Source organism: Dunckerocampus dactyliophorus, chromosome 12 (assembly GCF_027744805.1).
Source record: "Dunckerocampus dactyliophorus isolate RoL2022-P2 chromosome 12, RoL_Ddac_1.1, whole genome shotgun sequence".
Classification (NCBI taxonomy): domain Eukaryota; kingdom Metazoa; phylum Chordata; class Actinopteri; order Syngnathiformes; family Syngnathidae; genus Dunckerocampus; species Dunckerocampus dactyliophorus.
Window position 1 is genome coordinate 28,238,001 of NC_072830.1, and position 25,017 is coordinate 28,263,017.

Sequence of the window (25,017 nt, forward strand, 5' to 3'; positions counted from 1 at the left end):
CCAAGGATGCGAGGGCCTTTGTGATACTTTTAATTTTGTAAACATGCTAAAAGAAAGTTCCTGAGACACAGCAATGCATTTTTGTCCTCTGTAAGAGACAAGGGTTTCACTGCCATATTTGTAATGCAAAACACTCTACAACAAGTGTGTCCAAAGTGTGGCCAGGGACCATTTTTGAGCTCTGACTGACTGGAGGACTAACCACTACTACTACTGCTTTTTCATATAAAACAGCGAAGATGGTTGATGCAATAAATGCATCAAGATGCAGACGTGCATGTGTGAAACCAAAACCAAAAACTACATTTTGCCAAAATGCCCAAACCAAGAAAATTCAAGTTCAAGTGATGGTTTTCAGTTATTGTTTTTATTTGTTAATATAACTGTCATGAAGGAATATAAAAACTATAAGCAAGTGGAGCCATAAATTGCTTTACATTTTTTTTTGTTTATTTTTAACATAGTATATATTGTATAAATTGCATTATTGTTTGTTTTATAAGAAACAAATGTCATGTTCTCTCATCTAAACAGTAGAAAAGGGGACAAAATTAGGTGCAGGCCTCAAATAGCCCCTAGGCTGCACTTTGGACACCCTGCTTTAGGTGTACATACAGTGCATTTTTGACCTTGAAAGTGTGAAAAAAAATTTACCGTTGACTCTAATCATTTGCTCTGTGGGGATTCTTCTTAATAGTTTTGCTTCCATTTGATGTTACTTTGCACATTTAAATTGGATGTTTCTCGCTCCATGTGGCCCTATAACTGAGCTACAAAGTGGCAACACTATTAGATGCAGCAGCTCCTTATGTCATGTTAAGAGTGGTGGCGCCGCCTTAAGCCGTTCAGTGACATGTGATATTTATAGATCTGTGCTAACAAATATTTAATGAACGTGAGCATGCAAATCCAGTACACTGTAGCAGCACTACCTATGTATATTATGTCAACCCAGTACATTTTTGTAATGTTTAAATATGAAATATTTTTAAATATTAAATACTCCCTTAAATATGTATTTTGCTGGAAATGTATAAAATGATCCACTATAACAATGCACTAGACAGAAAGAATGTGTGATTTGTAGTCAGTAGAATTGCACAATTGTCATTCAGCCTTTTAGCCACAAGGTGGTACCCCCAAACCAAAGAACGAGCCAACGTAATGCGTCATTGGCTGCGTCCCCTTTGGCTCCTCCCCTTTCAGCTGTACACGCGCTGTTGTTTTGATTGACACCAGTGGTCGGGGTTGAACTTTCGTTTTACCCTCCGTCGTCAAAAACATGCAGTAAATCACTGAAAATCGATATCTGAAATGCTGATGACAGCAACGGAGGAAATATCACTGTGCCCTATGAAACCAGAGGAGCGTCCAGGCGGTGTACGGAGCTTCCTTTTGGTGGACGACCAGGAAAATCTCCAGGTGAAGTTCGCTAACAGTCGCTAGCATTTAGCTGCTAGGCTAGGAAGCGACAAACAACTCATTGTGATTTTTATTGTCAGTGTGTTTGGATACAGTTTGCCAAAAACATCCGCCCCTCACTAAAATACACGTCCATACTAAAGTAGCAGTTGTGAAAGTCATTCGGCCGAGTTTAACTGTACGTTGTGGCAAAGGCTGTTCATGGTAAGAACTTACGATCTCACGGTGTTATCAAAGATGCGAACTAATGACTCATCCAGACCTGCTGACCCACATGAACATTTTGTAAGCCGTTTAACAGTCTTCAGGCCCCAATGTTATTGATCAGAAACTGTTAAATCTTTGTGTCCTGATAAACAACGGAGGCAGATGGCTTCACAACAATACCATGAGAGGATTTTAATTTTAGACCTGAGACTGCAGTGGAATGTTTTTACGTGCCAACAGTAGTTTTTGTCTTGCAAAATGCTGACAGCGTAATTGTTTTGCTCCGGTAATCTTCTTACTGGGAAATAGCACACTGATGTTAAGGGGGTGTAGCATTTGCCGACCCTAAGAATACATAGGGTGGTCAAAAAATGTTTACACCATTTTGTAGACTCACAACAACAACACCTCAGGCAATAGGCGGGGTACATCCTGGACCGGTCGCCAGTCAATCACCGGGCACATTTGACAAGCAACCATTCACACTCACACTCACATTCACACACCTGTGGACAATTTAAAGTCTCCGATTAAAGGTACTGTACGCAACTTGCTCCAAATCAAATAATGTTAAGCCAAAACATATTAAGAACATTCCCACCCGCAAGCATATGATACCAATAGTACCGATAGTCTAAAAGAACAGATTGTACAAACAAATGTCTATAATTTTCACAATTACAAGTTAAACTGCATAAAAATTGTCGTAAATCTTCGTTTATTTGGCCCGAATAAAATATCTGCCGTTCATGGCTGTTGGTATTTGCATACACACACAAAAAAGCAGTCTCAGAGAGGCAAGCAGCAATTTCCATTCACGTTGTTGTTGTCTTCGATAGGATGCAATGTTAGCTAACGTGAATAGCTTAACTGGGGCGTACTTGGTGTATTCAGGAAGAAGCTCATTCTAGGCAGCGGTAATGTGCCTCAAAACTGGTTGCCACTCGACTCCTGCCACCCGCAAGGAGAAGAAAATGCAACACCGCCACGCCATGCAGTTAGTTTCACGTTGGACGTTGGATATTTGGCTCCGTAGCTACGGCGGTAGTTCCCCCTCACTTTCACACTCTGATGGTGCGGGGAGCTCGCACAAGAAGCACCACTCAACCGCTGGTTGTTTATACTAGGAACCGTTAATAAATGATTGCGTTGAAGAGAGTTTGTTAAAAAAATGGCATATATTCTAAATCGCACAAAAAAATTTATCTATAACCATGTCAAATGATTAGTCCTACCCTCAAAGTATTTTGCACGCATTTTCCATCCATCCATTTTCTATGCCATTTATCCTCATTAGGATCGTGAGGGTATGCTGGAGCCTATCCCAGCTAACTTTGGGCGAGAGGCGGGGTACACCCTGGATTGGCCAGTCACAGGGCACCCACAGACAAACACTCATTCACGCTCACATTCTTACCTTGATTGGCTAATTTAGAGTCGCCAATTAACCTAACATGCATGTAGTTTTTGGAATGTGGGAGGAAACCGGAGTACCTCGAGAAAACCCACGCACACACGTGGAGGACACGCAAACTCCACAGAGATGACCAAGCGGACATTCGAACCCAGGTCTTCCCGATCTCCTGACAGTGTGGTCTGTGTGGCCAACATGCTAACCACTCGGGCACGCCCATTTTTTCCAACTTCCAACATGTCTTTTATTGGATGGACTTTTAGAGGTGTGTTACAAAGGCCAAAAAACATTGTTGGTCATGCTGTGCAAAAAAAAAAGTAAATTCAGCAATACTTTGGTTGCAATATTTTTAATGCTTTGAAGAGCTATTTTCATAACCGTATTTCATATGCTTATTAAAAAAAAATGTAAATTAAATTTTTTTTTTAAAAAAAGGATCGGGATCGGATTGTCAAGACTATAAAAAAAAAATCGGATTGGAAGCCAAAAAATGTGGCTTGGGACATCCCTAATTTGAAATTTACACACAATTAGATTGGATGTTTTTGTTTAATTGAGATGGGGCTTTATTTTTGTATTTTATCATTTATTTTATGTAGAAATCTGTTCCATGTTGAGCGTATAAATAAAGCCATATAAATAATAAATATTTGATGTTATATTCTTACATTGGCAATTAATTTTACACTTATTTTGGAGATAAATCAATTTAAGCAACAAAACATTTTGGGAAGAAGCCCGGCCAAAAGAACCGGCTCCCATAAAAGAGACGAAATTCCAATTCCTACCCTGTACCATATGACTGTTCAACTTTCCATAATTGCCGCTCACTGTGTTCTCCGCAGGTCCATGATGAGTCGGATTTTGTTGAGAGGCTCAACTGTGGGGATGCTGGAGGTGTCAAAGTTATCTCCATCTTTGGAAACACAGGGGATGGCAAGTCACACACCCTTAACCACATCCTGTTCAGTGGTGAGAGTGTGTTTTACACTTCCAAGTCCCCTAGCTCATGTACAGTGGGTGTGTGGGCCGCTTATGACCCTTTCCTTAGCCTGATTGCTCTGGACACGGAGGGCTTGTTGGGGGCCGCTGCCAATCAAAATCAGAGAATGCGTCTGCTGCTGAAGGTAATTGTAATTGATTCCTGGTTGTTTGATAGCTTCAAATGTTTCATCAAAATATGATGTATTAGTCGTCACAGCTCACCGACTTTTTAGCAGGGATCGGTACTGATACATAGCGGCTAGCCACAACGTTACGACCATCTGTTTGTGTCTAAATTAAATACATTTCTACCAGACATATTGGAATGTCGTGCTATATTTTGAAGCCTGAATAATGTTATATCACATGCAAAGGACTTAAATATTTATTCTGATACATAACTCTGGATTCTGATTAGTCACTGTTTTTTTACAGTACGGCATATAACAGTAATTGATCAAGAAATCACATTCATCATCAGGTTTTGTTGTAGTCCCTAACTGCTTGCATGGTATTTGATTAGTACAGTAGTTCCTGACACCTGCATCCTCTCCGCTCTTTCAGGTACTGGCAGTGTCTGATATAGTAATCTATCGAACGCGAGCCGAGCGCCTCCACAACGACATGTTCCAGTTCTTGAGCAGTGCTTCGGGGGCTTATCTGAAGCACTTCACTCCAGAGCTGAAGGCCCTATCCAGCCGCTGCAGCCTGGACGTGCCCCTCTCACATCTTGGCCCTGCCGTTATTGTCTTTCAGGAGACGACGCACACACAGCTACTGGGCCAAGGTAAAGGAGGACAAAAAAAATCTTTCAGGTACACACTTACAAACCACAACACTATGTATACCTGGACAATATATGAAGGGAGGAAAATATTAGAAACACCTATTTAATATTGCAGTTCTCCACCACTGTAAACTGCAAACCAGATACAGTCGTCCCTTGTTTATCGCTGGTAATTGGTTCCAGACCCGGCTTCAGTAAGAATTTACGCAAAGTAGGATTCAATATTAATAAATATAATATTTTTGCAGTTAGAGCATAGAAGACATGTTTATGACCTTCTAAAAATGTTTTTTAACATTATTGGGGACCTATAGACAGGAAATAATACCCCGATAGTCGCCTTTATACTCATATTACCTAATATAGTAGACATGATAAGCGATAAGAAGACATGACTCACACGTTAGCATTGGGAAAGTTCCTTGTTGTTGTCGTATCTCTAACCTAATGTGGGTCGATCGCAGGGCATTAAAAAAAAAACAAAAAGATTGACATCAGCCTATTGATGGGATAGATTGAAATACAGGACAGCCAGCCTGACATGAATCTACCACACAGACATACTCTCCGACACTACTGCTGGCTTTGTTTACACCACATTGCACACCACCTATGCGCAGCCTACGGACCGCTACCGCCGCTTTTAGCAAAGTAAGCTGCCGAGCTAACTAGTTATCCTCCAATTTATTTATTCTGAGTTTAAAACTGAGTGGGGAAGAAGGACAAAGCAAGAAGCCAAAAACATATCACTTCCATACGGAATGGGATGAGAGCTTTTTTTCACTATGTCATGTCAGACTCTGCATCCATGGCTGCAAGTCAGAATTTGTGGCAGACCTCTCAAATTGGATGTCGTTAAATTGTGACGCTATACCTAATGTTGTGGTTGGTGAGTGTGTGTATCTACATATATTTTTTTTTAATCTCTATGTCTGCTGACTGCTGATGGTGACAGCAGATGTTGTTATGTGTGGTTAAGATTCTAAGGCGGCAGGCCATGGCGACACGCAGCTCCAGAGGCGTTTTCATGACCTGGGCTTAGGCACAGATGCCTTCAGCTCAGTACAGTACGTGGGCACCCAAACAATTACGCCTCCTACTGACTACAGCGGGCTGCTGGAGGCCGTCAGACAGCAAGTGAAGAACACTCACACACGCTCGCCCCGACATCCCGGCATAGTGTTTCATGCTCTAGAAGTAAGCGGCCTATGTTGTAAGATACACATGAAGTGGGCACAATTTTATGTATTTATTATTTTTGCCTCGTCTCTCTCAGTGGTGTTTACTTTTCACTGTATGTGTTCCCAGGCCCTGAGTGAACGTTTCTGTGGCGAGCTTTCAGATGACAAGGTGAATCTGTACACCTTCTTCCCCGACGAGTACTTCACCTGCTCTGCTGTTTGCCTGAGTTGCAAGTAAGTCACCTGTGACTTCTTCTGCCTGAGAAACACCAGGCGAAAGCGCTGCTTCTTAACAGACTATTTATAAAAACATATTTCTGCGTCAGGTGCTACACTTATTTGAAGGCCAGTTTGGCTGATAATTTCATCAATTTAAGGACACCAACTGGAGATCCAATTCGTTCCCTTGGAAAGACTGCGAGATTGTATGAGAGAAAAATCAATCAAAGTAATTGCACAGACTTTGGCCATAGTCAGTATGACGATTTGGAATGGGAACAAAGAAACCACTGTTGTACTAACAAGCAACGAACAAAAACAACACTTGATGAAAGAAAGCCCACAAACATAAACAAACACAATTTGTTCTGAAGTAATATTCAAAAATGTAGTGTGTCAAAGGAAAAAAAAGACAGCAAGCGTAACCCCTTAGTTCACTTGCTTACAATCGATTTGACCTAACAGTGATAGTTCATGTCAGCATCAGTGCCATCCACACATGTAGTTTTTAGGAAGACACTGTGTTCATAAACAGTTGCTTTCAAAAGTTTGACTTTATCTTCTATTTCAATAGCGTGAGAAAGTGTGCCCATACTTTTGACTGGTTTTGTATGTGATGTGTCCATTGCACCATCTGCCTGTTTGAAGAGCTCACATGCAGGAAAACGAGTGCATGACTTCAAGTCTGCTATGTTGTGTTATCTAGTATTCGCTGCAAGAATGGAATGAACCATCTGCGAGACAGGGTTCCCCACATGGCAGATGGACTGTGCCAGTATGCACACCAGTACAACAACAAAGTCCTTATTTGTAAGGTACAACCAGCTTCTGGTGTCACTATGTACAGCCAGTTTAAATGGACTGGACACCGCTTTGGAATCCTGTTTGGATTATATGCTTCATTTATCTATTTTTTTTTTGCGTTCCGTCACCAGAGGTGCTATGAAGGAGGCAGGGAGGTGACAGTTGTGCCTAAGACCTCTGCGTCCTCTGACAACCCATGGTTTGGACTGGCCAAATTTGCCTGGTCAGGGTAGGTGTACAAATGCACACATCCGTTTTCACTCCACTTCATCTGGTCCTCTGGTGTCGACTCTCTGCCTTTCTCTCAGTTATGTGTTAGAGTGTGCCAGCTGTGGCGTCATCTACCGTAGTAGACAGTACTGGATAGGGAACCAGGACCCTGAAAGCAGCGTGGTGCGTTCTGAGGTCAAACATGTCTGGGAGGGGGTAAGTACTCCATTGGTGCTTCATTTACTGCAAGACGGGAGCTTTAAACCCTAATAAAAGCAAACAAATCACTTTTTTGTCTTTGGAAGTCAATTTTGATCGATGTCAGACACGAGTTGGCAGATTAATTCAATTTTCTTGGTGGCAGATTAATTTTGGAAAAACAACAGGATTACAGTCAAAGGAAGAACATGACTGATTTATAAGAATATGCGATCTCAGGCGTTTGGTGGTGGTACATTATCCTCCTCACACTCTTTTGAGATTGTTTGTCTTTGTACTACTGATTTTGAACAAAATCTGACAGTGTGGCACATTTTCTTTCAGTCGGACACCTTCCTCAGCAACCACCAGAATGCAGCTCAGAGGGTCCTGGATGGGATGAACTATGTGATCCAGTCAGTGTCGGAGTACAGCACCGGTCCCACCAAAACTGTCACATCCTGGCTCACTGACCAGGTGGCGCCACCATACTGGAGACCCAACACAGAGATTACGGTATGTGACGTGTTTGTAAACATAGTGTTTTTCCCCGGTGCAGTTCCCGTCATACACAATAAAAATTCCAAGCTGAAGAATTGGAATAGTGAAACACAACATGGAGCAAAAATAGTTGAAAACTTCAGTAATTGTATGGAGAATCTAGCAGGCAGCAATTAGCTGAGTGCACGTTAGGAGGGCTTTGCAAGCAAATTATCCTCTTTCACACTCTGAAAAGATCGCAAGACCGCAGACTCGTTGATTTGGTCCGCATCAGAGTTTGTTTGCTGACGGGGTACTATGTCATGTCCATAATGCATGACAGCAGAATACAATACTATCCAAACCGTGGTGATCCACTGTGTCTTAATCATGGTATCGTCCTCCTCTGTGCTCTTTTAGGCCTGTCATGCCTGTCACAAAATGTTTGAGGAGGCGGAGCGTAAGCACCACTGCCGGTCATGTGGCGAGGGCTTCTGCCACCCTTGTTCCAGCCACAGGATGCCAGTCCCAGAGAGAGGATGGGGCAGCACCCCTGTGAGGGTGTGTATGGCTTGCTATCAGCAGGGAGGACCTCCTGAAACCAACAATGAGGGTAAGGCATGAACGCCCCATTGATGATCTTTGATCTTTTTTTTTTTTTTTTTAACATCTTTATCTCTATAGTCGTCCCTTGCTACATCAAGGTTGGAACATCGTGCCCTCATTCTATAGCAGTTGTTCATTAATTAATAAAGGATTGCTGTTTTTGTGGTTGAATATGGCCTCCTATTTGTCAAAGAATATGCAGATTTAAGCAAATTGAAAGTATTCTTGGCCTAAATAAGCATTTTGAAGCATAAAAATGGCTAAACGGACGAAAATACAATTATAAGGTATTCAGAAGACGTGATGGAGTGTAATAACTGACTTGTGTGCGCCTTTTAAGGAGGCGGGGCCTGGTAAGTGACCTGTGTGATGTCTGCTAGCAAGAGTTGACTGTGTTTAGCTGAGTGTTTGCAGCAGTATCTTTGGTTAGCATTGTGGAGATTGCGAGTGACAGCAGCTCCTGCGTGAATGTTTACTGCGTATTCAAGATTTAAGATTCAAGAGTTTTATTGTCATATGCATAGTAAAACCGACAGTTATATGAAGCAATGAAATTCTTATTCTGTTCATTCTCCCAAGAAAAGAAAGAAAACACAAAGAATAAGAACATAAGAAACATAAATACCAATAAATTAAGCAACAACAACAGAAGAGACATTAATACAGATAATTAATACAAACAAATAAATAAATAAATAAATAAATAAAGTGCTATGAGTGTGTGTGTGTGTTTCATGCGGCGTGTGTGTGTGCGTCGTTGAGAAGCCTGATGGCCTGTGGGTAAAAGCTGTTTGCCAGCCTTGTGGTCCTGGACTTCAAACTCCTGTAGCGTCTGCCTGACGGTAGGAGTGTGAATAATGAGTGTTGTGGATGTGTGCTGTCCTTGATGAGGTTGTGTGTTCTGCATAGGACTCTAGATTTATAAATGTCTTGCAGTGAGGGGAGAGCTGCCCCAACAATGTTCTGTGAGGTCTTGATCACCCGCTGGAGTGCCTTCCTATCACGTGTTGTACAGTTACCGTACCAAACAGTGATGGTGGCTGTAAGGACACTTTCGATAGTGCATCTGTAGAAGCAACTCAGGATTTTGGTGGACATGCCAAATTTCCTCAGTCTTCTCAGGAAGTACAGTCTCCTTTGGGACTTCTTCATAATTTGTTGGGTGTTGTGAGACCAGGTGAGGTCCTCGCTGATGTGTGTGCCAAGGAACTTGAAGGTTTTCACCCTCTCCACCTCAGTCTCATCAATAAACAGGGGTCTATGCGGCTCCTTTTAAAGAGAACGAAGTGCATCGTGAGTCTCTCCTTAACCACAAACTGTATTCTACACTGGTCATGAGGTGTCCGTAACGTTACATTTATGAGACAATAGACACCGCAAGAAGTACGCTGTCATTGCTACCATATGAGTCTATGTTATGTCTTAGGATGTCATATGCTGTATTACTATGTCTACTATAGGGGTTATTTCATGTCTAGAGGGCCCTAATAATGATATAAACCATATTTACATTGCAAACAGGTTTTGTATGCTCTAACTACAAAGACATTCATAAAGAAGAAATCCTACTTTGCAGAAATTCACCTATCGCGGTCAAGTCTAGAACTAATTAATAGCGATAAACGAAGGATTACTACATTTGTACATTCATTTTCATTCTATATGTTGGACTTGCGATACCAATACAACCACTGTTTGATGCTCAACTGTGATTATTATGTGATCTTTGAATCTCTTTACTATGACATGCTTTTAGCAATTGTCTGCTCCGCTGCTTGCCAATATCTGACGGCTGATTGTATACAATATGTTGTTGAATGTTTGCTGCTCAGTTGTCAAAATGACTACATATATTATCATTATATTTTTGCTGCTTTACATTTTAGTGTGTAAAGTCGAGCCTCGTGGTCTCATCGCTCGGAGAGTGGCAGAGGTGGCTCAGTCTACGCTGGACATGGTCAGCACCGCTGTGGACTATCCGCTCTGTGAGTTTCATCTGCACACTGTGCTGCTTTTTTTTTTTTCTCAAAAAAGAACTCGACTTAGGGCGCACTCACGTTAGGCCAGTCATGCCGTGCCTAGGCCCACTTAACACCTAGAGCACGGTATGTTTGGCTGGTGTGAGTGCACTAAAAAAAAAAGCCGTGGCACGCTTCGCACAGTGTATAATATCCAAAGATTCAAAATCATCAAAAAGTGAAACCCACAGCACACTTGTTCACCTGCAACTACAATGAAGACGTGTGATTTCATTTATGCGATCACTGCTCTTCATGAAACTTAAAGGGATAGTTCGGATTTTTTGACATGAAGTTGTATGACATCCCCATCGGCAGTGTAGTGTATCAGCGGTGACTTACCCCCCCGCTTTGTTCCGTGAGCGGAGTTCTGGTTGGATTCCGGTGAGGAGGAACGTAGCTCCGGTTAGTTGCTGGAGTCACTTAAGTAAAGAGTTTGGCTTCTCAAAACAATATGCATTCAGATGAGTAACACATTTGCATCACAAAACCGAGGTCATATTACGTTTTTGTGTAGCAGGTTATCGTTTGCTCTATGCGTAATTTTAGCTGTTGGAAGGTTTACTAGATCAGCGAATATTAAATCATTGTGATTTTAGGAATAAATGGTTTGTATGTTCTCTCTAAGCGGCATTATGAGTATTTGTAGCACTGTTAGTGGAAATAATCCACAAAGTCATAGAAATTGCCGTGATATAGCATTATAGAACATGTCATTTAATTGATTGCCCCTCTTGCACGTAATTAATGACAGCGGCAACTTTGTGCAAAATAAATAATCAGACCGACTGTGAATAATTCACTAAATCAGAGAAACTGCAATAATCCCGTAGAATAGAAGTGAAGGGTCAAGCAAACGGGCCATAGGAGGAATCGTGGCCAAGTCTGGCACTGTTTGAATACACTAATGTGAGTACGCCTGAGAATCTGACTATTTAAGCTATTACCTCAAATTAAACCTTTTAATACGGAGGAGCATTGCATCTCTGCAAGTTTGACCAGTTCAAATGGATCACCAAATGGCATCGGCCAATCTTAGAAAGGTCTCAGGTATAGATATTTCTGTTTGGTCCTTTGCAGGTTTTGTGAAGGACGTAGCTCGACCAGACTACTGGATTCCAGACCAGGACATCACCCGCTGCCATCAGTGCTCTAAAGTCTTCACTCCAGTGATGTCCAAGCACCACTGCAGAGCCTGTGGTCAGGGCGTGTGCGGACCCTGCTCCACACACATGAAGCCTGTACCCTCCAGAGGGTGGGACCACCCTGTGCGAGTGTGTGACAGCTGTAACACCCGCACCAATACTCTCTAAGCTTTAAATCTGGAATGGATCTGAAGGTACTGTATGATCACAGGTGCCGACCAAGTGTTCTTTAGCTCTTCGGCCTTCCGTCACCATTCTGCTTCATTTAGTAGAAAAAATGCGGTCGTCTTCAGCACAGGTTCCAGGTGCTTTGAGTTTTCCTCAACACATGGAAGTGCTGCACAAAGTGACTTGTGGATTAAAAGTATGAAACAATGAACCAGTGGGAGATTTTCAGATGGAATATTTTGAACATCTTTTTAAATCACGACGCTGACTTTAACCTTCACCTTCTTTCTTGTCATGTTAGTTTCTTTGGAGTTCACGAAAGGTTAAGAGGATGGATGGAGGCCGTCATGGTTTAGGTCGACTTTGGAGAAAATACTTTGTGTCTTGTTCAGGACAGAATGTGTGTTTGTGTGTGGTTCCATTTGCGTCCTGCGCGAGCAAGAAAGTTAGGACCCTATGATTTCCACGGAATGGCGGAATTGGCTGATAAAAACGGAGTGTACTGTTAAACGTGGAATCTGAAGAAAATGTATAAATTGTGAATTAAATGCCGGCATCGTGAGGAGAAGGATTAAGTATTCCCTGTCGGACAACTCAATCGTGGCAGAATCTCATCACAAACACTAACCCCGCCCCCTCCCGAACTAAACATGGCGAAATGGCAACCTAAAACGCCGGCGAAAGTTGCCGTAAAACTTGGAAACTCATCTCTTACGGAGCATGAATGGCAGCTGGCTGGGTTAGCTTAGTTTAGCAGAGCATGCTAGTGTGGCTGTGTGAGCGCCACTTAGGTCGTATGCGTGCGTTTACACCGTGTTGTGTTTGTAGGATGCCTGCTGACGTCGTGCAAGTTCTGAGTGAAGTAAGGACGAGAGGCAGATTTATTTATAAACCCAGCTCGTCTTAACCGTCAACGGACATTCTCAATACACACAACACACTTCCAGCCTTCAAAATAAGAGCGCAGTTCGCCACATCTTGTCTCATTGCGTAAACAAAATAAGGGTGTCATAAAAAAAAATCCTTCGATTAACAACGCAATTAGAATTGCATCCGTGACTACGTCTTCCTTAACCACAAGCACGGGCATCACAGCTTGTTGAGGATTTTGTAGCAGTGTGTGCGGAGTAGGCCTGTCACGATAATCGAGAAAATTATTAATCGAACGATGGAAAAAAATGAGGTTGATAATTTTGACGCCTAGATAAAGTGACATGTGCGACATCTACATATGGCTGTTCCATTTCCTCGTCTTGCTGTAGCACACAAGCTGGATGACAAGAGGGTTCACCCTGCTTGCATCTGAGCGCATTGGTTGTATAGTCAAATGAAGGGAAAGAGTGAGCCTCCTGTCAGCTATTCAGCGTCTTTGTCACAGTACGTGGAGGAGGTGGCTAGCTATGGAGTGACTGAATACACTGAGTGCTAGCTAGCACTTAGCAAGCAAACTCTAATATGAATGAAAGCACAAAAGCGATAGTTTCTAAGCCGAAAGCCACAGTTCCAGTGTGGATGTGCTGTGGGGCATTCGTCCCGGCGGTTGGCAGTTGCGGGGGCGTTTGATCGGCGAAGTGAATGTATAGTGCCGGGCAGCGCGAGCTTGCGATACCCAGGGCATGTGAAGTGGTGACACCCCGCAATTCGTGCTATAGTAGGCCTCTTCTGTGCCTCGCACAGATAAGACTACACTTGAGTACCATCTAGGGACAATATGGTCAAAAAAAAAAAAAAAGGCCGAAATTATTGATTATCGTCGATAATTTATAGCAAAATTATCATTACAGGCCTAGTACAGAGGCAGACATCCCATTAGAAAAGTTAGTCTAGCTACGTTCGTTTCTGAAATATTGGGCAAAATTGGCCAATGACGTATTGCATCGATAAATTTGTGCATTTAATTAACGTTAATTTTCTTTATTGTCACAAAAGTACACACTCTATGCTGGTAAAATAAGTGTAAAAAGTAAAAAATTGAATTCTAAAAAAATTTAAATGAAAAAAACTGAATTTTGAAAAAAATAAAACGTATTTCATAGGGCCCTACAAAGTGATGTGATGGCAGTGTTTCTAATTCCATGTCCAGATTTCACCCTCAAAACCTTGTGGGAAAATAAATGTAGCGTTTACCGATCGACATTCCACTTGTGAGTAAGTGGCCTCCTGCACTGACTACACAGTTAGGTTATTTTATTGATGTCTGATCCGCCCACCGGTGTAAGAAATACATGACACTCACTGCAAGGAGCGCCTATGCATAAAAGACTGGACAAACTGACCAACTGCCAACTGTTCAACTTGATTTTAGTTTGTTTATTATGTTTGAAGTAAATAAATAAGGTTGAATTGTCTTAAAAAAAAAACACTTTGTTGTGTGATCATAAATACATTTAGTCATGCAACATCCAAGGTTGCTGCGGCACATTAACTTCCAAACGTTGACACGGAACTTAACAGCAAAAAGGTTGCAGACTCCTGATCTACTTCACTTTAGCTGATGACTGAGGAGTCCTGATTTTAAAAGATCTAACCCAGAAAGGTCATATCATATCATACCATATCTCACATTGTTGTTCCTTCTGTTATCAAAGTACAGAATGAAGAGGTGATGAATGGTCACTGACAGAATTACCAAGCTCAAAAAAACAACAGTTGCGAACTATGATTTTTTTCATTTTACCTACAAAACGTAAAATAAACTCAAAGAAATGTAACGGGAATGTCACATTTGAACAAATTCAGCCGTTTGTCTAAAGTGTTATTCTAACACAAGATATTAACCGATCCACTATTAACCACAGTTTGGTTTATTCTGCTAAATATCGTTGCATGAACTTGGTTGATATTTTATTTGTAACACTTTTTTCAGGTAAAAAAAAAGACAATTTATTGTGACACATGTGTCTGCAAGTTGCAATTTACAACCAGTCGACTTCAAACTTTCACAATATCCGACCTAAGATGTCTGATAGTTAATTCAAAAGGTAGAAAAATAATAAATATAAATTAAAAATAATAATAAACACATTAAAAAGTAGAAAAATATCTACAGCTGCAGTCAGGGTTTTATGCTGCAGATTCCGATACCAACCATCCATGAGTGCGAACGTACCGATATGGGTCACATGGATTAACATTTTTTTATTTATTTATGATTAGAGTTATTGGTCAAGGGCCCCTGGCAAATAGCTAAATATTGAAAAATAAACATTTGGGAGGATTGTATTTAATAAATGTATTAAATACATTAATTTAGTTTAATAAACAAATCAAATAATTAAAAGGCAGAATATCTCATACATAATCTCACCTGTTTTCTGGTCAGTGTTTCCATCTGAAATTGAATCCCAAATTAGCAGTGAGCAGCCACTTGGACAAGTGTGTGTTCAAATCGAGGTTCGGTAAGGGCATCATAATGGATAACTGCAAAGAAGAGCATAGGGGAGATGGCGATTAAGGTCTAATTTATTTCAGCTGCACTTTACTGCAAGCGCTGCTGCATCCATCTCAGGAGCACCACTTCATTCCATTCTTTTTCCACCGCTTATCCTGTTCGAGGTCTCGGGTGAGCTGGAACCTATCCCAAGTGACTGTGGGGAACATCCTGGATTGATAGATTCGATAGATTAGCCTCACATGCATGTTTCTGAGACCGGAGTACCCACCACTTCATTTCACCAACACTAATAAGATCTAACTGATCTTAGCTTGTACACATGGCCACCATCACCTGACTAACACAATCATTAGGTTATTTTTAGGACTTGAAATTGTCTACTGCAAGTTCCTACAAGTGTGGATTATTCTGTGGAGTTACACTTTACACTTTATCCCCTGTATCCAGACCCTCACCAACATTTTCTGGATTTTTCCTTGGTCCTTGTACCACCCCTCCACAAAGTTACTATTAGTGTAATTCTGCTAATTGACTTATTTTGATGATTGTCAAAATATTGAAAAAGTTCATTAAAAAATGAATTGAGTGACTTTTGCAGTAAAATTGACTACACATAATACTACCATGACATTGTACATACATCTTTTTATATAGTTTTGTATTTTATATGTCTACTTTCTTATTGTTTTTCGTTAATTTTCCTGTCATTGCAGTGACTATAAAAGCTGTTCTGCAGCTTCAAAAAGTGGTAAGATGGTGTGGAGGTTCTCCATCGCGTCTTATACGAGCAGCCTATTGTCTGCTGGGTCATTCTTGTAATGCCCCATATGAACACAACAGGGCGGTAGAGGAATAGAAAGATTGCCGTGCACTGCGAATTGTTGAGTGTGGGATGTTTTACAATATTTGGGACTCAGAAATGTATAAAGTGATTGCCAGAAGGCTTTTTCACATTGCAATGATCAAGTATAGATGATTAATTAATTTCTAATGAGTGCTATTAGCCACCGCGTGGTCGATGAGTGGTTAGCATGATGGATGGGCTATTGGCCAGGGGTGCCTTATGAAGGGGAAAAGTCAGGACAATTCCAAGCTCCCTTGACTGCCAGGAGGTCCAAAAATAGGTAATTGACGGGGCGGAGGGCCGTGATTTTTTTCATGGGACCCAGAATTCCTTGCTGCTATGGCTATGATATGAAAAAAGGAACCATACAACCATCTTAATTTAGACAAAAACACATTTTACCTACTTTTTGAAGACAATATATATCACTCTGAAACTTCCAAAGGTGAGGTGACTGTGGCGAAGTCTGTGTCTTCCACCGCTGAGAAAGCCTGCTCGTCTTGTCCGATGAATTCAATTATTTTTCGGGTCATTAGCTTAGCCGTCTGACTGGCACACATATGCAGGCGACTGTTAGCCACATGGTTAGCTACCGTGACCCTCAAAAACTCACCGTACTGCGTCAAGTGTTGTTCTTCAAATCCCATTTTAAAACTTTTTTAACGTGCTATACCCACGCCAGGTATTTTTCGTGTGGCATGTGTTAGCAGTTAGGTTCCACGCGGCAGACATAATTGTTTTTTTGTTTTGAAGGAAGTGGGAGGACGACACTGCCAAAGACCTTAGTTAGGTTAAGACACTACACCGAACGAAAGGGTCGCAATACTGCTAGCCACAGGCGATCGGTGTTGCCAGCGTTTTATCGGCATATGCATTTTACAGAAGTCGGCTGATACTGGTGGGTGAGAATCCCTAACACACATATACTGTCGTTTTTTAGCCTCTTTACAAAAAATGTATACAGTAAATATCAAAGCGACATATGCTTTACCATATTATATGTTAAGTTTTGAAATATTTTAGAAAAATATTTTTGAACATATATATATATATATATATATATATATATATATATATATATATATACATATATATATATATATACATATATATATATATATATATATATATATATATATATATATATATATATATACATTTAATACATATTTTTGAAGAATGAAACAAAACAAATTTCATTAATGATGCCAAACAGGACACCTTTCACACACACGCACATTGTCTCACTTTTAAATAACGGACATTTTCTGCTGGTATTTGCTGCTGCAAACAGTTGTGGACAATAACAATGGGAAAGCAGCTGCACTAATCATTAGCAAGCACTTGCAATTAATCACTGTAATTACTTTGTCCTATAGCTTCAGCAAGGGCATTGACATTGCCAACATTTCATGTGTTGCAATTTACCACAAAGAAGAGCCAAACATTTCTGTGCCGCCATTTAAAGTAAAGGAAATGTATGTTCTATTACACTTCCACTGCTTCTATACACTATTCATACCCACAGCCGTCTCGCTGCAAGGCGGCTGTGCTAACCACTGTTCCACTGTGCAGGCCCTTGGGCATCCAGAGGGATGATATTGTGTTTCCAGCTGCTATCATTGCCCCAGGCACTGTAATTGATATGTATGGGAGTACATTTTGCAGACAGCAGCACTTTCCAGATGTTATGAATTAGTTTTTGCTGTGTTGCCATAGCAACTGAGCCTAACCCACACCCCCCACCACAACACACCCCAGCGCCGATGTAGACCGACAGTGTTACGCAGTGTGCATCGGAAACATGGCGGATTTTATCAGCAACATGATTGAAAATGCTGAAATTGTCATGACTACCGATATACAAAGGGTGGGTTACAGTATATGTAAATATATGGAAAAGGCCACGGTACAGACACCTACAGTACAGTCGTTATTGTTATATATGAATTTTGCACTGTTGATTGTTGTTTAGCATCTTTTCTGTATCTATACAATGTTGGCGCTTCCACTCTAAAAATAGAGCACAGTCATCAAGGTAATGCAGAGGCAAGGATGCATTGCATTCACTGGGCCTGCCGTGTAAAGAGCTCTGCTTTCTTTGACTCATCAGAAACACACATTCACTCACTCTGTCTTTGGATCAGAGGACAATAGCTGTACTGCTGCCATAGCTCAAGAGTTCAGTGTGTGTGTGTGTGTGCATTTGCTCCATTTCTCACGGCCCGGAGGAAGAAAGGCGGCCCTGTCTCGTTCCATCAGCGACTCGAGCTGCATCGGCAGCACAGCTCAGCCCATTTGACCCAAACACACCCCTGGTTACATCCCGTTTGAACCAGAAGGCAAGGGCTGGTTTCTGTAATAGAAATTACTGTATTCATTCATTTTTTCACTAGAGAGTCACTAGAAAACAAGCTGTGGGCCAAAAATGAACATCGGCCGCAGTATGGACACTCCTGACAAGCAAGGACATACTTGCTCCTGCAAGACCACAGTAAAAGATGTGTGTGAATATCTTGTTTTGCCTAAAACACACATAGGTCTGCTTTCATAGATGACTAAGGAAATTAAAGTATATTTAACATTGGGGGAAAAAAATCTGAGATTTTGAGACTAAAGAGAAAAAAAGTCATACATTTCCAAGAGAAAAAGTTGTAAATTTAGGGTAAATTTATGAGAATAAAGTCGTAATATTGCGTGTCAGATGGAAAACAGAGCATAGCGCTTCAGAAAGGAAGGAAACTTTTCTCTCGCTTTTATTTATAATGTGGCAGCAAAACAGAGCAGTTGAGCACACACAGATTAGCATGTCTAGCTAGCCCTTCTCACGTCCGCTTTCCGTACCCCACCTCCTCCACATGCTCAAGGCCAAAAGACACATAAGTCCCCCCTATTCATAGCTGCCTCAGACAATGCCTGTAACAAAGTTACGAGTTTTTTCTGATAAATTTCCGACTTTAGTCTCATAATATTACGTGTTCTTTTTGTGTAAATTGACGACTTTATTCTCGAAATCTCAGATTATTTTAATACTCCGTCATAACAGACAGCTCTGAAAAGGAGGGACTTATGTGACCTTTGGCCTTGGACAAAAGAAATATTATGACTTTTTTTCTCCTAAATGTATGACTTTAATTTCGTAAATTTTACGACTTTATTCTTATTTTTTTTTCGAATGTGGCCCCCATACTCCATGTCAGAAATCAGAGGATATTTACATTTGTAAAACAAAAAAACAACCGAATGCCAAAATAGTTGTCGATTAACTGGATAATTAATCATCGATTAATTGTTGCAGCGTTACCTCAGATGATTAAAACGCGGTTAAACCGATGTTAGTCGCGTATACAAACTGAAGGGGATATAAAAGACAAGAAAGAAATGCACAGTCATATTATATTACTTTATTTATCTTTTGTACAATGTAATTACAAAACAAATATGTAGGTTTAAATACAAAAATTCTGTAAATAAAGATTAAAAATAAACTCCACTGGTTTGCTTTGTTACTGTCACTAAACTACTTTTACAATCAAGTTCATGAGGTCATTTAGTTTGCTTTGCCGCAATGAATCTAAATATCATTTAGACACGAGTCCAGGGAAAGAACCTATTATCCATGAATACAAAATCTCATCCTGTTTGGAGGGTATTTGCAACAAACATGATTTGTCAACAAGGAAACAGATATTTGGGGAGCTCTAGTCATGGCGGTTTTTTGAGAAGGCAGCCTATCAGATAGGACCTCAGCCATGTTTGCAGCGTACGCAGGAAACAAGTAGCAAACATTGTCAGTGACTCTTCATACATTTGACCTCTCAGGGACTTAAAATCATATGTACCACCTAAAAAATATTTTCCTAGCATACTGGAGGTTAAGGTACTACAGTGGAACCCGTTTTAGTCGACATCCTTGACTCACATCGACCTAACTGAAAATAGCCATTGGTTGCACATTTACTTGTGACTGTGTAGACATTGTTTAACGCCATTTGTGCAAAACTGAAACGCATGCATTTAAATGTTAGTTGGGGAAAGGGGGAAGAAAGAGCGGCAGAAAGGACCTTTGGTCCTATGCTATAACCACAAATCTGCTTTGGCAAAAACACCAGAGCGATAATGACGAAGATTGTAATACTACAACACATGCCGACATAAACGGATCGACTCTCCACATAATTAACCCCTTTCGGTCTTAAAATTTATGTCGACAAAAATGGGTGATAGCCATGTCCCGATCCACATTTTTTGGGCTTCCGATCTGATACCGATCCTTTTTTTGAAAATAAAAAAATATAAGTTTCTAAAAAAGCATTGAAAATAATGCAACCAAAGTATTGCTGAATTTACTTTATTACACAGCATGACCAACAATATTGTTTGGCTTTTGTAAGAAACCTCTGTGAGTCAGGTCCCTAATCCAGTAAAAGATCCAATAAAAGTACATCCAATAAAAGGATTGGGAATTGAACAAAAATGGCCTCGTAAAATACTTTTTAGGGTATGGCTAACGATTTGAAACTCTCTTAGGGCCCTATGAAATCCATTTTATGTTTTCCCAAATGACATTTTTTCCATTTAAATTTTTAAGAATTCCGTGTTTTTTACCTTTTCCATTTATTTTACCAGCATAGAGTGTGTACTATTTGGGTTAGTGAATAAAATGTCCATTAATTATATGTAAAAATTGTTACGTTTATTGATGTAATACATCATTGGCCCATTTTGTCCAGTAATACCGTACAGAAATGGATGTAGCTTGGCTGACTTTTCTTTTCTCTTTTCTAATAAGCCTCAGCACATACTGCTGCAAAAATCGTAATAACAACTGCGTTATTAATGCAAGGTATTTTTATGACACCCTTATTTTGTTTACACAATTAGACAAATGTGACGTGACATGTAAGTGCTCTTATTTTGAAGGCCAGAAGTGTGTTGTGTGTGCAGTTGATGGTTGATACGAGCTGGGTGCAAGAATAAACATGCTTCTCGTCTTCTTTCACTCAGAACCTTCACGTCGTCAGTGGGCATTATAAAATGGTCTCTGCGTTATAAAATGGTCCTTCAATTAAAGCGGAGGAACTACCGCTGTAGCTACGGAGCCGAATATCCAACGTCCAACGTGAAACTAAGTTCACCACGGTACACAGCGGACATGTCTGTATGGTGGTGTTGCGTTTTCTTCTTCTTGCGGGTGGCGGGAGTTGAGTGGCAACCACCCTTGAGGCGCATTACTGCACCTACCATGTTGGAGTGTGGCCCAGAGTTACGAACGTTATTCGGCAACTTCGTGGCGGACACTGATATTGTCCGATCTTCAAAATACAGCAGATCACGATCACAATCCTGAAGATCGGATCGGGACATCCTTAGTGACCGACCATGTTGGCTTTAGCAGGCACTGTTTTAGTAATAAGAACGCGGTGGACCGGACTTGATGAGTTAGTCGACGATACGGGTAGTTGACATAAACGGGCTCCACTGTACATTAAGAGTCTTACCAGACTGTAAATGTTGAATAACCTCAAGTTCTAAATATGTCATCCCAAAGGATTTATGCAGGTTTTAAAAGCTGAGTAACATGATTCTGTGTCATCCACATTTTCACTCTTTTCTCCTCTCATCGCTTCTTCATCATGTTGGCTCTTATTCTTTCCAACGACTTTCACCAACTTGTTCTCCTTCACACGTTCACATACAGTTTATCCTTTTTGTCATTCATTCCCCTCAGTCCTGTTCCTGTTGGGGTGTAGAACTACTGCGACTTGACTCTTGTAGCGTGATTAGCTTATATACCCTGTATTTGGAAGGTAGTGCATCATATTTGTAGTCCTTGTGTTTTCTTGGATAGATGGACAGCCACTGTGTAGTGTCTGGGTTGGATACTCTGTGAAGCAAATAGCCACCAGAGCTAAAACCAAGTTGTATCGGTTTGTATGGCGGAGCAAAAGTTGTACACGTGGAAGTGTTATGCCACTATATACGTTTGTGAGGCATCACAATACATTGCAGCCCTGGGGATTTGGTTTATAGTTGGCCACAATGCCCAGACTCCCTATTTATACCCAACCAACGACAATGGAACCTGTTTAAGTCAACATCCCTCCGTTTGACATAAGTGATTGTTGACATAACCATCTCTTGTGGCTTTTGCCAGAGACAAGAGGAGAGTGGGGGACAAGAACGGCAGTTTTGTTTTCCTCCCTTTGTGCGAAATGCAAATGCAAATTTATTTGTGGAATCGCCAAAGAAGAAAGGAGCTTTGGTCCTAAGCCGAAGCTTCAAAGATTCCTTTCCTGTTGCCCCTCCCACACTTCGTTGTTTGTTTGTATTTCTTTTGGCTTGACCACAAATCTGTTTTTGCAAAAACACACACGAGCGATATTGATGAAGTTAACAATACTACACCACGTCACACTGATTTGTCAGAGAACTGATCCCTTTGCATTACAAATGTCATGTCGACAAAAGCGGTGAGCCATGTATCTTGACGTCGGCTTCAGCGAGCACTTTTCAGTAATAATAAAGACAGGGTGGGCTCGGACTTGATGAGTTGGTCAACTACGATGGGTAGTCGACATAAACGGGTTCCACTGTATTTGACGTCTGTGGTACTGTTTGTTTTCCTGGTCTTTGTCAAGAGTTCAACTTAAATAAATATATCGGATAAAAAATATCTTGGATTTGAAGTACATATAACTTCCATCCATCTTCTATGCCGCTTATCCTGTAAATATAACTTGTCAACATGAAAATAAAGTACAATAAATAAAATAATTTTGGCAATAAGTCAGCGAGTCCTTGAGGGAACATATAATCGGGTGTTTCAAGAAACAATCTTCCAAGACGAGCATCCATCTGGTGTTCAGTCAATCCAACCAACCAATCCAAGAATACTTCTGTTTCTTCACTTCATTCCAGAAGAAATACTGCCAAAGTCAGTTATAGTGAGATTGGAATGCATCTGAGTCACCTTTTAAAGAAAGCAACCACTGACCGTGTCGCCAAATGACGACGCTTGTCAAAAGTCAAGGGACTTGCAGCTGGTAAAGTAAAGCCGGAGTGCAGATATGAATGCAGGAAAGAAGGTGAGGTGGCAGGGTTTAGATCATCACATGATCACTGAGAGACGTCCTCCAAATGTCAACCCAGCAATCCGTAAAGCTCTTGCTGAAGCCTCAAGAAAGCAAGACCATTATGGTTGAGATGCTCCATGAAGAGCTCTTAGGAGGCTGCTAGGCTGCCACAGGTCTGACGCTTGGACACATTTCAGGACTAAAGGAGAGATGCTTGAACGCTATCCCCTTTGTTACTGCAGGGCCCTCACTTTGCTCCTCATCTTAGAGCTCAATCTCAAAAGTCTTTTGCAAGTTGTTTGAAAATGGATTGGCTGCTGCTGCTGCTGAAGTCTTGCTTCCAGGCGCCTGAGCCGCTGGTTTGGTCTCAAGTGCAGCCCACTTGGCCTCGAAGCGGTCGTCGTCTTTGGAATTACTGGCCACGGGAGCAGTCAGCTGGCTTCCCTCCGGCGGCCAGCTACTGGTGCTGCCACTTCTGCCGCTGTTAGAGGTTCCATTGGGAAGGGCTGATGTGGTGCTGCTGTGTGGTGGGAGGCCATTTATGGCTGTTGAAAGTGGAGGAGTAGAGGAGAATGGTGTGCAAAAAACACCGGTGGTACCAACTGCACCAGGTGCTCCTGAGTAAGAATGATGGGTGCTGCCTGTTACCAGGGTGCCCACTTTAGGCCCTCCGACTCCAGAGCCAATGGCACCTGCAGTGCTGGATGAGCCTGTGGCCGTGCAGAAGACATTGGCCACCATTTGAGATGGAGTGATTCCTACCACAGGTACGCTGACATTTGGGTAGGTCATACTGCTAGCCAAGCCTGGCATGTATGTTTGCATGGGAACAAAAGCCGGTTGGACAGGCTGACTGGCGAACATCCCAACAGGAGCCGGAGTGGCATCGAAGGCCAAAGGAAAGGGCTGCATGGAGCTTGGGAGGGAGCCTCGGGGTCCAGGGAGAGAGGGCTGGATCATGGGGGCTCCTGACATACTTGGACCAGACATTGTGGGGATGGACATGGAAGGCAAAGACATAGGGGGGCTGGAAATTGGAGGGCCGGGTATCAGGGGGACAGATGATATGGAAATAGGTGGAAGAGGCATTGGAGCCTGAGCTGAGAGAGCAGAGGGGCCTGCGATGAGGGGTTTGGACATGGACATACTGCACACCGAGGCCTGACTGGACATCTGCTGACTTGATACAGAGGGCGGCCCCGGAATGGTGGGGATGGCAGGGCCCGGTGGGGGCGTCTGCTGAGCCTTGACTGCCTTGGAGACCTCTTCTAACCATCTTTCTGCCTCGGACGGTGTACGTTTGTGTCCACTCTGCATCGCCACGGAGACAGGAGGAGGAGAGTGAAGAGAAGGATCCGGCTGAACCCAAGAAGATGCAGCTAAAGGGACAAAGTGGGGGATTCAGAGCACTTATGAAAAAATAATGGAACAGAAGTCTACTATGCGTGATGTATTGATTGCTCGTTACCCTGCATTGGTGCTGGTGGCGGGGGCAAGGCTGCGGGCACAACGCAGGTTGGCAGGCCACCCGCAGATGAACAGGGATTGGAGAATGGATCCTCAGAAGGCTTTGTGAAGGAGGTGTTGATCTGACAACACAGGGCATTGATGTCTCCCTCACCTGGCAAACCCATATCCATCTCTAGTACTAGCAAGAAAGGGACACAAAAAGCAGAGCAGAGAATGAATTTAAGGAAGAGTGGGTGAGATGAGGTGCGAGGTAAGGAGGGTTGGACAGACGGATTAATAATTTAATCATTTGTAATAATTTGTGAAGTAAATGCGAGAGAGCGAATGGCATTGCATGGTTGAGTTCATTGGGAATCTTGTGTTTAGTGTCATGTAATACGATGTAGTCAT

At 41.7% G+C, this 25,017-nt stretch overlaps 2 protein-coding genes and 1 long non-coding RNA gene across 8 annotated transcripts in view; 1 reads left to right on the forward strand and 2 right to left on the reverse strand.

Moving 5' to 3' along the window:
- The first annotated feature begins 1,211 nt into the window (after window positions 1-1,211).
- si:ch211-11n16.2 (zinc finger FYVE domain-containing protein 1) lies at window positions 1,212-15,823 on the forward strand. The gene is made up of 12 exons (XM_054795026.1): window positions 1,212-1,422; window positions 3,889-4,170; window positions 4,592-4,814; window positions 5,794-6,011; window positions 6,123-6,229; window positions 6,921-7,029; window positions 7,150-7,247; window positions 7,327-7,444; window positions 7,772-7,942; window positions 8,327-8,519; window positions 10,399-10,497; window positions 11,611-15,823. Exons 1-12 carry the CDS (start codon window positions 1,315-1,317, stop codon window positions 11,841-11,843), a joined length of 1,959 nt encoding a protein of 652 aa, XP_054651001.1. The 5' UTR covers window positions 1,212-1,314; the 3' UTR covers window positions 11,844-15,823.
- Window positions 14,045-16,941, reverse strand: LOC129191570 (uncharacterized). The gene is made up of 3 exons (XR_008573232.1): window positions 16,695-16,941; window positions 16,488-16,626; window positions 14,045-15,263 (listed from the first exon to the last, which is right to left on the reverse strand). It is a non-coding gene; the product is annotated as an uncharacterized LOC129191570 (long non-coding RNA).
- Window positions 16,942-18,652: 1,711 nt separating this feature from the next.
- Window positions 18,653-25,017, reverse strand: part of numbl (NUMB like endocytic adaptor protein) — a 72,595-nt gene continuing 66,230 nt past the window's right edge. For all 6 annotated transcript variants that reach the window (XM_054793796.1, XM_054793794.1, XM_054793793.1 and 3 more), the window contains 2 exons: window positions 24,626-24,805; window positions 18,653-24,536 (listed from right to left, as the gene is read on the reverse strand). In XM_054793796.1, coding sequence (XP_054649771.1) covers window positions 23,422-24,536; window positions 24,626-24,805 — 1,295 coding nt within the window. In that variant the 3' untranslated portion in view covers window positions 18,653-23,421. The remainder of the gene's footprint in view (window positions 24,537-24,625; window positions 24,806-25,017) is intronic.

Bases quoted from the DNA above. Each gene is read 5' to 3' on its own strand.
- si:ch211-11n16.2 (XM_054795026.1), top strand. From the start codon at position 1,315: ATGCTGATGACAGCAACGGAGGAAATATCACTGTGCCCTATGAAACCA. The intron at 6,012-6,122 runs GTAAGCGGCCTA...ATGTGTTCCCAG, and splicing joins TAGTGTTTCATGCTCTAGAA to GCCCTGAGTGAACGTTTCTG. The intron at 7,030-7,149 runs GTACAACCAGCT...TTCCGTCACCAG, and splicing joins ACAAAGTCCTTATTTGTAAG to AGGTGCTATGAAGGAGGCAG.